Here is a 16,049-nt window from a genome sequence, read left to right on the forward strand (position 1 = left end):
TGTTCAAAGGTTTAAAAAACTTTTGAAAGGTATCTAGTATATAAAGATGTAGGCTAACAAAGAAACAGTCCATATATCACCTTTTATTTGTTTGTATATTTTTATTGTTTAATTTTTGTTTGTCATTTGTCTTTTTGACAAGATTTGGCTTCTACGATCACTGACAATTTACTTTTTAAGTTGAATTGAAAAAAAAAAAACATTTGAATTTTGATACTTTCAGTGCATTTTTTCCTTTCCATATTTCTGTTTTTTTACTCCATTTTTAACGCAGGTCTCTTTTCACACCATGGTATTGCTACTTTAATTAAAAACATCCCAATATTTTCATCCAACAAAGAAAACAAAACATTTTCATCCCTTAAACTCCAGGAAAAAAATACAACAACAGAGGAACAAATATACAAAACAAACAATCAAACAGCAACTAAATATTTTTTTTTCTCATTTACAGGCTCGTGAGTCTTCGTGTGGTCTTGAGGATGGGACATTTTAGAGGACGTGCGTTGAACCTGCAGCGTGAACAAAAAAAAAAAGAAGAAAGAAAACACACCTCCTGTGTACCCACCTCTGATGCCCATGTGCCACTGCCGCCGCGCGCGCAGGCAACTACAGTCCTCCTCCTGTGGACTAACCGGACGCTCAGACTCAACCCCAGACCGTCAACACTTTCTACTCCTAAAATGAATTAACACAACGACATTTCAGAAATCTTCACACCGCAGAGCTCGTCTCTGAAAGCTGCGGGTTTAGTTGGTGTGAGCCTGGCGGCGGAGCGAGCAGGACTGCCGGGTTGCCCTAAATGAATGCGCCGGGGACTGGAGTGTTGAGAGCGGAGGACCGGGCTGCGAGCAACTACTCGGACTCAGAGCTCACCGAAGGCACTTAGGGTGGGGAAGAGTGAACGCAAGCGTTAGGGTATCCCTCTTCCGAGTTTGGGGCCATTTCTACGAGAGCAACATCCGCACTTTGAAGAGACGAAGTTCACTGTCGCCGTCGACTCGATGCTGGGAGCAGCTGGGCTGAAGGGAGCGAGGAGATGCGCGGTGTAACATGGATATCCGAGAAGGGATAAACATCAGAAAACACCGCAGGGGACGTACTCAGGTAAATAACTAATGTATGCTCTTCTTTATGTTGAGTTTGAACTGTAATTTTCAGTATTGCTCACACATCATTGCTTATTTTCTGTGCAATCATCAGGCTGCTCAGTCTACACAAACTTCCACTTCTGGCATCGAGGATAATTACAGGAAAATAGTGGAATAATTTAGACATTCACCCAAAATAACAGCATATATGCTGGCTTGTTTGGAGGTGGTTTCACATTATGCTTATTCTGTATTTCCCTCACAGTCTATAGTAGGCAACACACACACACACACACACACACACACACACACACACACACACACCGTTCAGGATGTAATTGCACATGTCAAGGCATACATTTGTGTCTATGCCTTTTATAGGCATGTGTCAATGAATAAACTAACAGTTTAAAATAGTGGTTCCCAGTTGAGTTGTTCAGTACCCACACAACCCCTTAGAGAGAATAACATTCTCTGTCCTCTAATTTCCATGAGCATCATTTATAGCATGCATGTTTTCTGTAAGGGGGCACAAATGCACCTATTAATTCTTCCTGATTTAAAAAGCTCTGGCAGAACTCATTTGTCGTCAGCGATCAACAGGGGATTGGACTCAGTCCAGTCTCATCATCTCTCCCTTTCTTTGATTGCGCCCAGCTCCGAGCCTGATTGCTGCTCAGATTGTCTAAAGTCCTTTAGCGTGTGACTCTGGTGGTAATGGCTATCCTTATGAAATCAAGTGCCCATATGTTTGAGAGGGAGCTGCCTTGCACATCATGATTCTGCTATTAAGTAAATTAGCAGTGGCTCAGGATGGGGTTCTTTTGACAATTAACATCTCTGTTACTAAGTGTTTACAGTTTGTGTGTTCCTCCCGCTTTGTTTGCAGGGAAGCTCAGTGTTGTAAGCACTTTCTTTTGTTTCATGTTGACATAATGCCAGCTGGATGTGCCCTGGGCGTAACTGTTTCAACCAAAAGCTGTGGTTTAATTCCCTACTCAAACACCACTTTGGAGCGCAGTTACTCCTCTTACCTTTAGTATCCAAGCAGTTGGGATAGTGGAGCTACTACACATCTCCTTGGGGAAGTGTGCTTATGGCTGGACACATTTTTGATGATGTCACTGGCTCAGAGAGAGGAAGAGGGGGGAACATGAAGTTCATAGTACCCCGCTGAGCGGAGACTGGTCTGCATGAGAAGTGGGATAACTGCACACGGACTGATGGAGGTTGATGCAGGTAAAATTATGTGCATTCTGATAGGTACAAGTAGGGTTTGTCATTTTTCCAGTGTTTTAACAGAACAGCAGGCAAGCATAGGTTGGATAATCCACATGGTTTCTTCTGAAATCTGTTTTATGTCTCTGCTGTTCATTCAAAAATAAAGGAAAGGAGTAGACCTACCTGCAGAGCTAAGCTAACCTTTATCTTTTATTCAAAACTGAGTGGAGGTATGGTTCAAAGGAACATACTAAATTCTTCACACTGTATCTTTCTGACTTTGTAAGGTTATTCTATGCAGTATGTAAAAACTAAATCATTTTTGCCTTTTTAAAATCGACAACCCACATCCTTACCTGCATCAAAACATCTCATTCTTTGACTACATGTGTTTTTTTTTCCAATTTCTCATGCACAGTAGCTCAGTTGGGTGCTATAAAGTTCATGCTCCATCCTCCTCCTCTTTTTGAGTCAGTGATATCTTATATGTCAAAAAAAAATAAAATTGCGACGGTACACACAAAAATGAAAGCATGCAGCGGAAATCTCAATTTTGCAATGTGGTTTTGATGGACATTACAGCTGAAATTCTCCCGGGACAGCTCAGATGACATGAAAGCAAGGTAATAGATATCGGGAAAACATTTTCACTCACTATTTGTGTAGTTTTTACGTTTGAAATTGAAAGGAGCTTTCACAAATTGTAATTTGACTGATGTGCAATATAGTGTCAACAATAGACCACGCTGTGTAGCTTTGAACTGAGCTACAGTTTGTATGTTTTTCCATATAGTATAGTTTAGGATAGTTTATTCATACAGTACTATCTGCCAGATTTTTTGTGATCAGCATTCCCTCAGTCTGTATGGGCGCTTTAAGCCTCAGTGCTCACATACACTTACAGTTTTTTGTCCGTAAGAGGATCTTTCATTCCTCACAGTAATAGCAGCTTACCCTTTCTTCATCGTGGGCTTAAAATTGCCTCCCCATGATAACTGCTGGGTACCACCAAAGTGTTTCACCAAAGACCTAAACTTGTGTATTTAAGGAACTATTAGTTGGCAGGTTCTAAAAGCCTAATGGGATTCTTAATGAGTACCTTAGTAAAGGCAGGTGCTCTGGAATTGTCAACCGCTTTCAGTCATCAGTTTTACAGGAAATACACAATGTGTTTGCTTTGGGTGCCTAATTAGAGTGATTAAAATCTAGGCCACTCCAGTTTATTTCCAATGAAATAAAAACTCTCAGTGATTTATCCGTTCACAAACATCTGTTTCAGGGTATTTACAATGAATGCATTGCTAGAGGTTTTAACCAATGCTTAAAGGGTCTTCAGAAACTTTCTAACCGAATTTCAATGCATAGCTCTATAACATTGTGTAAATTATTACCATATACTGTGCTCATTATGTTAAAACCTGGGCTTGGAGCATGCGTGCAAGCAGGAGGAACCTTTCAGCAGACTCCATTGCTCTTGTCACAGGGGAGAAGGGGATGAGCGCTTTCGTGGAGCGCCCCTGTTGTGGTCTGGAGAAATAAAGAAGCTGGCATGTGTTATGTCATGCCTGCGGCTTGTGTGCTTAGATCAAAACACCATTAGTCTCTTTGTCTTGTGCCACTATTTGAGGTAGAATCTTGGCTAGGGAATATGTTGGCGCTTCCTTGACTCCCGTGGTGTGCCATTTGTGAGGAATATAAAAAATTGGGTTGGCTTGCATAAAAGCTTAAAGAAAGTTTTGAGCTTGGTGGGTTGTATGCGCATAGATTCTTGAAGAGCAAGATTGGGAGAGGGAAGTTTAGGTTGTTTTGTGGCTTTTTCATGTCTGTGCAGCTTTGAAAGTACTGCTAGGTTCAGTGTTTACAGCCTGTACAAGCAGAAAGAAGCACCTTAAAAATGCCTTTGGAAGTGTCGTATTTTTCTTGTTAAAGTCCTCAAGAAAAGGAAGTTAGAGAGTTTTGGCTTCTGTTCTGTGACGTGTTTCCCGGTGAAATAGAATACTTGAGCGGTGCAAAGTTACAAGATAGATTTAGATAAAAAATTTTGCAATTGATTGGACTGGTAAAAAGTGGGCGGACTCAGAGTTTCGCTCTATGCAGAGTCTGCTGCAGACTGTTGGCTGCACACACTTTTCTCACAGTTAGATCAGAAGGAGAATGAGATGAATGAATTAGACATCTGCCACATTGTTTTGGAAATGGAAACAAAGGTTTTTCCTACTGATATCCAAACACACATCTTTTTCCATTTCTCTCCATATCACTGTTAGCTGTTACAGACTTGAATGTAAAAAGAGACCTGGATACAGCAATGGAAGTGGGACCCCATTCATTCCTTCGGAAGTTACTCAGTGGCACATGAAGCCATAAAGGCTCTATTTTCGCTGTATGAAATTACCTGGATCTTCTGCATTGTGGGGCCCATAGAGCATGCACACTAGAGGCTTATGGCAGCCGAATAGCGCAGTCAAAAATGTGTGTCATTGGCTCTCTTTTTCAAAAATAAATAAATAAATGAATGAATAAAATTCAGATGTGAGCACTTTGTGCTTATTGTATTAAATTATTATTTATTATTATTTATTTAATTTTTTTTAAACTGATATCATCTCCCGTTTCAGCACCAGATGGCTGCTCACTCTGCTCTTCACTCTGCAGGCAGGAAGAGAAGCAGAGGCCAGGCTCTGTTCTGGGCTTTCTGTCCTTCCTCCTGACTGGAGCAGGGAGCTTGAGAAAAACAGTGTGGAGAGTTTGTGTCAGAAGTCCCCGTCCAGGGATCACAAGACTTCACCTGAGAAGGGCAAAAACAGATCAGGCAGGTTAAGAATCTGACACTCAGTGATCCATCGAGGTGGTCCTTTTTCTGCTGGAGAAACATGTGTCTCAAGCCGCCACACAGCCGGTGTGTCTCAGGCATTAGAAGCCAACTAATGCTTATTTGGGGGTTGGGCTTGGTAAGGCTTGGTGTCAGTAATTTCTATAATGATCTCAGAAGGGCCGGATTCAGACTTAAGTTCAAATAGTTTTGTTCAGTTTGGGTCGTAATTTCATTGACATTGACCATTGAGAACTCTAACCTTTGTCACTATGTAAGTCTCTAAAAGACTTTTTGGGCCCCATGGCATCATGTGATGAACCCGGACGGTGTCATTCCACTTTTGGCCACTGTGTAAAGTTCGCTTCAGGTCAATTTATTTATTAAGTCAATTCAGATTTATTTATAAAGCCTATTATCGGAAAACACGGTTTGCCTCAAGGGCTTTACAGCATACGACATCCCTCTGTCCTTAGACCCTCACATCGCCTAAGGAAAAACTCCTTTGGTGATGGCGGGGGGGGGGACCTCAGGAAGAGCGGCAGAGGATGATGAGGGATCCCTCTTCTTACCAAAGGTGCAATAGATGTCGCAAATAACAGTTGAATTACAATAATGACAAAAAGGAAAGAGAAAGAGAGAGGGAGAGCTGCACAGCAATTATGGTAGCAAACGCATGTCATATTACAATAATGATAGCTGTAAAATTACTTAATGTACTCTATGATAGCATGGTATGTTATTTACAAAAGCCTGGTGCTGTTTCTGAGAGCTTTCCTACAACACACAAAAGGAAAAGTGGCGTTTTGTATGACCAGTGTGGCTAGCCAGTCGAGACATGTACAGCCACAGCCACATTCAGTTTAAAGCCTACATGACATGCCCTCTACAACAGCGCCCACCACCAGCATCGGACAAACCCACTAAAGCGACAATTATTTGAACTCTGCTACAATGCCAAAAAATCAGTATTTTTATCCACTGACTGTATTTATAATACAATATGAAGTGATTCATTTTTTACAGTAAAGTGATGCAACTCTTTCCCTAATCCTGACCTCTACCACCGATCTTTTAATGTACCACTTCATTTTCTTCAGGGCTCCTGCTTCCAGACCAAGGAGCTATACCTACTCAAGCTAGTCGCCTAAAGTCTCATTTGATTGGAGGAACTTTTGTAAACACTCCTGACGGCAAGGTGATTCATCAAACATTACCTGGTATTATAAGGTATAATAATAGTATTACCCGGTGTTACAGAAAGAGAAAAGAATATCATAATATAGAATATAATAATAAACAATATTCTGATGTAATTTTTTTAACATATATTTGGCATAAGACAGAGACACAAAATTAAAACTGGAATATGTATTTTTAATTTCCTGAAGACTTTAAAATTGTAGACGGAGCTACAAACATGCTCTGTGGGTTGAACAGATGTGACACTTACACGTAACAAGGAACATGTCCCAGTTGGATGACGAGAAAGAAAAACATCTGCAACCTTCAAAGAAAAACAGTATAGCTATATTGGTCACTATATAAATGCATCCCACTGTCAAAAAACAAAATACAAAAACATCTTAATTGCTGTCTTGTGGATGGCTGCATATTTGGTTCAATAATTGAATATTTAGTGTTTAAAAAAAAACCCTGTAAAATACTATTATCTGATTAGGACTCGGTATCATTATCACTGCCACTCTTCCACAGAGCTGCTTAGTAAATCTTTGATTCATGTGTGCGGTGAATCAAAGTGTGCAGGATTAGGGAGGAATTTCACGTTCACTACTACTACGAGTCTCAACTGGAGCACCACCAGAAAATGAATTTTAAATGACTGGAGGCACTCAGAGCCGTGAGAGGAGCCTCACATGCAGGAAAACACTGATCGAGCTGGTGTCTGCAGATTAAGTGAAGTCACAGCTCAGGTGATTAAAGATGCAGCATTGTATGCCATTTTTCCTGGTCTTGTCTCGTTGCTGCAGAGTGTGAGAGTCTGGTCTCATTCATGATTCAGAGCTCGGGGGGTGTGGGCGTGTGTGAGTGTGTGTGTGGGGTGCTCATGCATTTTAGCGTGAGTTTTATCTTCATTTGGACTCTTCAGCCAAAGGGACCTGGAGTACCCCTCTATTAATACATTTTTGAGTCCTGAAAAATTGATGGCAGCAGAGAGATCGGGTGTAGTGGAGAGGGTCGAATCAACTGACATCACTGTCAGCTTCTATGGCTGACTGAACTACAATCTGTGGTTTATCAACTCCAGCTGGTGCTGTCAGAGAAGAAGAGGAAAAGAGGTGTCACTTTGACAACACTGAAATTTGGAGGAGCGCTTTGTCTCCACAGATCTGAGGCTTTCCTCAAAGCAGCTGCATTTCCTCAAAAGTCAAATAAAATAAGCCGTTCAGTATTATTTCCAAGCTTTCTGCCGTTCCAGCGCACGGCATTGATTTCATGTGATTAGATGAAGTCCCACTATGCTGGGAAATGAACCCTGACTGGCCGCACGCTACAAGGAACTGATTAATCAATAAATTGTTGAGCATAAAATATCAGAAAAAATGTGCAAAATGCACATCACAATTTCCCCAAGTATGGATAACTCAAAGTGTGGTCCTTTTATTGCATTCTTTTGTCTGATCAACAGTCCAATTTTTAATTCTTAATGACCAATTAATCTATTGTTAATTAATTGTTATCATTCCTAGTCTGAACCCTAAAAATATTCAATATACAATTAAATATATCTGAGAAAAGCAGCACACTCTCACATTTGACCAGCCTGAATAAGTGAATCCTTGACATTTTGATGACTTGATAAATCATTTTTATGAATCATCAATTATTAAAATTGTGATTGATTAATCTTCAAAGGAAATATGCTGGGATATTGATGTCCTCATATGAGACCAGAAATTATCTGGGATGTGGGTTATTATGAAGATGACAATGACATTTGGGCGTTTAACACAATTGTTATGGGAAATTTTACCCACAGTTCATGAGGTCAGGGACGACAGCTCCGAGCTGCACCTGACATTTCGCAGGTCTCTTCATAATCATGACTTGCTGCTAATTAAAATGTTTTGATCTCCCAGCATCAATCAGTTTGGTTTATCATTATAAATGAAGCTCAGTGGTGCTACAGAGATGAAATGGCTGAAATTATATTTGAGCTCCAAGGGAACATGCTTGTTTAGTATAGACCCCAGCAAAAAGCAAATCATGATCACTGCTATGAATTTTCTGTGAAAATGAAATGCAAAAATGACCATTTCCACAACAATCCCAATTCACATAGCAAGAGCAAAATAACTGCAATCTTATTTATTTGCATATTGTGCAGCCATAATTCATATTTCACCCAGAAAAGACAAGTTTACTTGAGCTAAAAAATATAAAATTGTTTAGGTAGGAATATGAAGCATTCAGTAGTAGGGCTGGGTGTCTGTACTCGATGCATGTAAAGGTCCAGTGTAAAGAATTAAGGGACATCTATTGGGAGAAGGGGAATACAATATTTATAACAATGTTTTCATTAGAAAATCACTTGAAAATAAGATTATTGTCTATTATTGTCTTTTCATTACCCTAGCAGGAGCTGCTTATTTCTACATACAGAGTGTATCCTCTTCCATGGAGTCTACCTTTTGGTTTCTACAGCAGCCCAGAATAGTTCAAACATACTCTGGCTCTAGGTAGTGCTAAAAACATTTTCGCATTGACCTCCGTAGCTCTCCTACGTGCTTCGCACCTGGGAGAAGTTTCAGTTCTGCAACCTCACTGCTAGATGCCACTAAGTGCTACACCCTGGACCTTTAAGGTATTGACTGAAATAACCCAGTAGTAAGTAGTCTCGAAACTTCTCCAGTCAAATGATACTTGCCTTCAATCCTATTTGTACCCATATATATAGGAGAAAATAACTATTTGTATGGTTTTGCTCACAGCCAATCACTGCAAGCGTACTTTGATTCATTGCCAAAAAAAGAAGTGTGAATGGCCTACTGCCGAAGCATCTACAACCCATACATTCTGTGGTGTAGTGAAGCCAAGTGTTTTCGACAAAGTTGCTAGTTCTGGTGGCTGAGATGCCACCAAAACACTCAAAGTATGGGCCATGTGAGACACCTGTGGCATCTGACAAAAACAAATGCCTAAAATGGGAAAGGATTATTTTGGTAAAAACTGGGAATATGAGTAAGATGATAAAGCACCTTATAAAACATTGAAAAAACGTCACAGTGGACAGCTTCACTGTGTTCACGAGGGCAAAAACATCAAAAACAAAAAAAAACCCATACCAAATGTGGTACTTTATTTTTTTCGGTATCACTTTTAGGGTTCTGGGAATGCACCATTATTAAACAATACCAAGCCATATCTGATAGGGATAATGCTGTTTGCAGCGTCTCAAGTGTGGTAAAATCATTACCCTCAAAGAAAGAAAATTTGTCTCATATTGCACTTAGATTTTGTGTGTTACCCTCCAGTTAAGTCAACTGCATTTGTGAAATGAGAGGCTGGGGTCATTGCTGTTGTGTTACATTTAAATGCAGTTGAGTTTGCACAAATTGGGTCAGGAAATGTTTAGGCCAGGACTGTCATCCCAGTCTTGATCATATTCCATTTTTCAACGACTGCCTTTTTCCCGAGACATGAAAGAGAGTGGAACTTAAAAGGCAAAGTTTGAAAGCCTTCCCTATCATTAACTTTCATCTAATACAGCAAACAAATGAGAGAATCAATTTAGGATGAAAGTAAGTCATTGGCCTTGTCACTACCACTTAAGGTCACAAGGGTAATTAATTTGTAGTGAAGAGGAAGTCAAATAGTGCCATGGACACTCCCCGACTCCCCTAGCCATCATCTCAGTGCTGAGCTTCCGTGGATCAAAAGGCTGTCTCTTATCCCCCCCACACTAACCTGCTCTCTGATGTCTCGTGTCTCTGGGTTTGCTGAGTAATAGAGATCAAGAGATTGCTGTTAGAGGCCATCAGATACCTGCTTTCATGACTGGGGTGCCTCAATGGTTCACATGTTCTAATCATGTGCAGTTGTGGTGCTGTCGAGGCAGGGTAAAGAAATTTTAGAAGACGAGGGTGTCAAACATTTACATGACTTACAAAACAAGTGTTTTTGAAGACATGAAATGCCAAATCCGCAGTCTGTATTTACTTTGTTAGTCAAGTGAAAACTTGTCGTAATTAATGTAAATATAAATGTTAGATGTTAGAACCAAGCATTTAAATAACATGATAAACGTGTGAAGCTGAAATTAAAAAAAAAGTAGTTTTGCTGAATTTCTAGGCTCCTCTTTTTTTTTTTTTTATCTTAAAGACATTGTGTGGAGTAATTTATTCAGCACATCTCTCACAATTATTCCCTCAAAGGAGGAACACTCCAAAAATATCCAGGAGCACAAGAAGGGATTTGAAGTCTCTCTGTTTTATTATTAAAAGCCAACATTTACTCATGACATTTGCATCCTAATAACTGCAAGATAAGTTGGAACTAAGATGACACTCTAAACCCAATCTCCATAATGAGATTTATAGGGGAAAAATGTTGCCTTTTAATGGTTTAGTACACGCAGAAGGAAGAGAAGTGTAGGCGAACGTGTCAGGGACGCAGTTGATATATTCACATAAGCATCAGTATGCTCTGTCATGCCTTTCAGTGGTGCAAAGATAAGAGGCGTGCAGATAACTGGGAAACTATGAGAGTGTAATCTTTCAGTTGTTTCTGTGTTTTTTTTGGCACTTGCCTTTTGATAGACTATACTGTACGCTGTTATTAATTTTTTTTCCTCTCATTAATTTCAGCATGCCGATGGTGTGTAGTCAGAAGAAACTTCACCATCAGTCAGTTAAATGTACCAGAGAGAGTCAGTTTGAGCAAAGACAATGGCTAATTTCCTCTCTTCATCTTCTCTCACTCTATAACCAGCCCATCATATGCAAACATTTATCTGCTGCTTTATCAGAAAGGATCATAGCTATCAACGTGTCGGGGGCGCTTGGGGTATTTAGACAAATAAATACATCACTTTTTTATCAGTGACAGGAGGGATACGTGTCATTATCGTTTCACAACTTTTTTGGGACTTCATTTGAGTCTTAGCTGGGATAAATTACGGTTTAGTCCTTGAGAAAATCAATTTTGTGAGTCTCCCTGGGGACCGAAAATGGTTTTGCCCTGCGTGCAGTCATCTCTTTATGTCAGAAATACATAATCCCCCCAACTCAGACGAATTCGAGGAGCCAGGACAGTGCTTTATTACATGCTAGGGAAAGTGTCTGACAACCAGCTTGCTTTTTGTTTTGTCTCAGCAGGTTTGAGTACAAGCAATCCCTTTATGTTTCTCTTGCAGACATGATCCCTATTATGCAATGTTAAGCACACTTAAGCAAACTCTACAGCACAAGTGTTTTGTAAGTGTTTTGCTTGGACAAATTATTTTCTGTTTGCAAAGACAGAGCAGCTTCTTGATCATTGTTGCAGATATATATGCACATTATACCCCACAGTGTATGCGATTCAAAACAAGGCTGCTATTAACTGTCACCTTGACCTGAAAAGTGCTTGCAAAGATTAAATGTTATTAAAAAAGATCTTTTTACTGTCCTCTGGTGTTTTATATCATAAAAGTCATTGCCTGGTAAACATGGACAATTACTGTCCACTACTGTTAAATTGTGTCTAATTGCTTCCCCCTTGTTTTCTTTTCATTTGACAGAAGAACAGTGAAAGTGCTGGAAAGGACAAAGCCAGGATTCTTCACACCTGTGATTTGATGTGAGCTCGTATTGACCTGAGACCATTAAAATGGAGTTGCTATGGAAACTTATACTGCTGCTGTCATTGGTGGAGTGCCTGGCAGGTAAGCCTCCCAAACATGCACTTTTTTATGTTGTTAGCATAGAGCTTATGAATTGTTATATATAGATTTTGTTGTGTGTGATGGCGCCTTGGCATACAGAACAGATGGCACTTAAAAGCAAAATGGAAAACTAAAAGATTTTATGGCAAAGAGCACCCCAAAGCTTTCCTCCGATTTTGTCAAATGGTAGGAAAGGTTCACCTTGTTTTCAGCTCAAGGCAGCAAATCAACATTCCTTCAGTTGTGCATAGCAGCTACCTTTTTTTTTTTTTCCCCCGCAGTGAATCCTGTTAGAAAAAGAATAAGCCAGGTCTCTATCTCTGAAAGACAGCCCCTATCAGGCAGTTGAATGTGTAGTCATTCATTTTAAAAGGCCCTTCAATTGTTACCCTAATTGAGATTGCACTGGCAGTAGTGCAGAAATCTCGCCATTGATCTTGCTTTTAATGAGAGACCTAATTTTCCTCCCTTACAAAATGTTCAGGGTCAAATGCTAGTTCTCTTCAGAACGTCAGAGTCTGAAGCTGAGAACAAGATGAATAAGGGCTTTGTCGCATGAGCACAGTATCTTGAGGAATGAGTAATCTTTCATGTTGCCTTGCTCCAAATCAGCAGCCCCTCCTCACAGCTGGGACCTAAAATAATTAGCGTGCGTGCGTGAGTGTGTGCGTGCTCTTGGAACTGTCACTGTGTGTATCTTTTGTGCATGCGCGTCTCTTTTCAAAAACACAACAGCACGTCGGCACCTAAATTTGCCTACATGGCAATTAGCACCACTTATCACTAAATCCAGTACACATCAGTGGATGTTTAATGAGGCTTTCTGTGGGGAACTGTGACTCACTATGGGATTAGGATCTACACCACAAGTCTGGATCACATATTATGTCCTACTTAAAGCATTCTGTTAAATATACAGACAATTGAGTGTTTTCGATGTCGGTGGAAATCCTGCCACAAACCTGACGAGAGTTTTGATCTCAGACAAACAGCTCGAAGGAGACAATTCAAGTCTGAGGTGTGTGCTGCACCGTAGATCCATGCCACAAAATTTACTTCTGCAATCATGAGGTGCAGAAACCACATTCAGGGTTATTTATTCAAAGCAAATTAGTACTTAACAAAGGAGCAGAGGGCAAATCGTTTCTGAAAAGCATTGTGTTGCACAGCCCTTGCCTCACTCTTGAAGCTCACACTCACAGTTGGTAACACAGAGTAACCTAGCATTAATATTCAGTGAGGGGTTACATTACATATGCTCCGCTTGCAAGACAAGTATGGCGCAATATAACGATAGACCTCCAAAGCCTCTGTGCTCTGAGAAAGACTTGATAAGCATTTTAGTATGCAGACACGCAGTACTGGGTGGAGAAAGCACAGTGTGAGGGTGTTAGATAGGTGCTTCTAGGTAGTTTATTTATCCAGACTTGGAAGTGTTTTAAAAAAAAAAAAAAACAGTAGGCATCGGCTGTGTGGGAGAGCAATGAGGCCAAGGGGAAGTCATTCCCATAGCGAGTTCATCAGGAGTTAACCAGCCCTCCCCCCATCCCTCCCAGAGGGCCTGAACGGCCAGAGGCAGGGGCGTGTACTGACAAACACACATAGTGTTTGTGTGAATGCGTGAGTGAGTAAGACAGAGCGAGGGAGCAAAGAAGAGGCGTTGAGGTACGGCTGGATGCAGTTTGCCCCACACAGACACAGCTAACCTTCACACAGCAAACCACTTCCAGCACTCGATCAACAGTCTCCATCTGACAGAAGTGGTTTTGTCATACAGTCCTAACCTGGCTGGCAGAGTGTTCTGACAAAGGTGCATAACCAAGAATGCTTCATTTATTATATAAAGTAACTCATTATCTGTAAAGACTGGGCAAGGGTGAATTTCTGTTCAATTAACAATGCAGTATCCAAAAACATCAAAATATATCAAAGAGACAGTGTACAGCAATCCGGTCATTAGGAAAAACTAAGCCCCGGCTGTGAAGCTCGCTGTACATATTCCCTCTTACTTCACAACCACTTACCAAAAACATAAATCATTTGATGCAAAATATTGATTTCAAAACATTTTACTACAAGCTTAATGAATATACAAGCATCTGCCTAAAAATAATTGGCAGGAGTGCAATCAGAAAAACATCTGTAGTTGGCATTGAAGGGCTACAATTTAGCCACACTGGAAAGGGAAATGTAAACAAATCCAGTAAGATTGCTGTTGAGGCTCTAACCAGCAATCAATTGTGTTGTGCTTTCAGAACAATTCAAAATTAATATGGGAAAAAAAATCATCCATGGTTAGCTGAGTGGGTGTCAACAGTTTCTGAGAAGAAATACATTTTTGGCACAAGGTCTAGGTGTTTAATTTGATGAAAAAAATCAACAAAGCCTCTTGGACTTGTTGAAAGTGGAGTGATATGATTAGATGTCTAGTGTTCAGAAATAACTCAGCTTAGACTTTTTTGATTGGCCAATCAACCAAGTGTTCAACAAAGCTGAAATGAGTTTTTGCTGTGCTTTACACAGCAGTCGGTGTATTAAAAAAGTCTATTTTGATACAATACTGACATGTCTGTGTGTGATATGGGCATTATTGGTTGCTCAAACTGTTTCTCCTGTCCATAGTGGTTGTTAAGTGATGTAATACATGAGGGACAACATCCTCAGTCTTTTATTCGGGGTAAAAATGGATTTTAAAGTTTTGAAGCTAAAATAAGCCTTTAGCAGTCTGAGTTGGTCAGATCATGTGGGTAACTTCAAGTTTTGGGCATTTTTGTGCAAAATTCCCTTTTTTGTAGTTGTTTCCCCAGACAGTGTCCTTGCATAGCTTCAGGGAAGGCACAGTTACAAACAGGGATGAAATGGTTAAATGGTTTCACAATAAACCATGGTAAAATTTCTGACATTACCGTTTCAGATTTTAATTCTCATAAGAACTGTGTTTGATGATGTGCTTTGAAAAATTCACAGCAAATACTGTCAAGCATCAGTGTCAAACCTTCCACAAAGACTTAGTCTGAAGTGTAGTCGAATTTTGGTTTTTAGTTCGAGTGAAACTTGTCTATGTAACATGAAGAAAGAAAAGCATTGCTTAAGGGGCAACATCTCTAAACACTGTCTGACCGAATGCAAAACAAATCAGTATTATTGCATTTGATATAGTTTTGAAATGTTTACATATGGTATCGGCTGTGTTGTTATTTTAATATTTATACAAACAAAAGGTGCAAAGTGCTGCTAATTTTGAAAAATATAACTTGGTGAAATGAGTTTTTGTATCAGTAATAATTTTTAGCATATTTTAATAATACTGCTGTAATACTGCTTACTGTGATCATTTTGGTCACTGTAATTGTGATTTAACATTTTAATGTCCTCTTATGTTTAGTCACAAAAACAGTTAATTTGTTTTTAAAAAAATTGGAAGATAGCTTCATGTATTGTGTATTTGCAACTGCTGAACTGTCGTATTCGCTTTGGTTAAATGATGGAGTGCATTGGTGCACAGAAAGAGAACTGTGGTTTTGTCTACAATCACTTTGAAACACATTCAAATTGCATTTGTAAGAGATTTCTTCACAGCCAGTGTGAATAGGAGAAGGATCACAACAGAAGGAATGGTTACACAAACCAAAATAAATACTTTAAATGTACATATCGGCAGGGGAGTATATAGGGCTGACTTAAATACATGTTTACCTACGAATCCTTTAATACGACACCCCCCCACACACACACACACACTGTTGATTTAAAGCAGGTTCACATCTTAGTGATGTGAGTGAAAATGAATGGCTGCTTCTGGCCAACACTATAATCTCCTGGAACTACTTTTACTTTGCTCTATATCCCCCCCGTGTGCATCCCAGAGACGACTGGAGTTTCAAATATTGACTTCCCTCATTGATTCATCAGAACATGGCAAAGCCTTTTAGGAATCCTTAAGCAAGGATTTTATTGCGTCTTTGAAGTTCTGTATATGTGAAGATGTGGAATATTCCCCAGTGAATCTTCCTCCCAAAGCTGGCTGGATTTTTTTTTT

At 39.9% G+C, this 16,049-nt stretch overlaps 1 protein-coding gene across 2 annotated transcripts in view; it reads left to right on the top strand.

Moving 5' to 3' along the window:
* The window catches only part of cntn3a.1 (contactin 3a, tandem duplicate 1), a 155,694-nt gene that overhangs the window by 50,859 nt on the left and 88,786 nt on the right, over positions 1–16,049 (top strand). For both annotated transcript variants that reach the window (XM_042491562.2, XM_088082284.1), the window contains 2 exons: positions 455–1,107; positions 11,867–12,010. In XM_042491562.2, the coding sequence (XP_042347496.1) occupies positions 11,956–12,010 (55 nt within the window). In that variant the 5' untranslated portion in view covers positions 455–1,107; positions 11,867–11,955. The remainder of the gene's footprint in view (positions 1–454; positions 1,108–11,866; positions 12,011–16,049) is intronic.

The sequence above is a fragment of the Plectropomus leopardus genome, chromosome 9 (assembly GCF_026936395.1).
Source record: "Plectropomus leopardus strain MGB_pleo_1.0 chromosome 9, ASM2693639v1, whole genome shotgun sequence".
In the NCBI taxonomy this organism is placed as follows: domain Eukaryota; kingdom Metazoa; phylum Chordata; class Actinopteri; order Perciformes; family Serranidae; genus Plectropomus; species Plectropomus leopardus.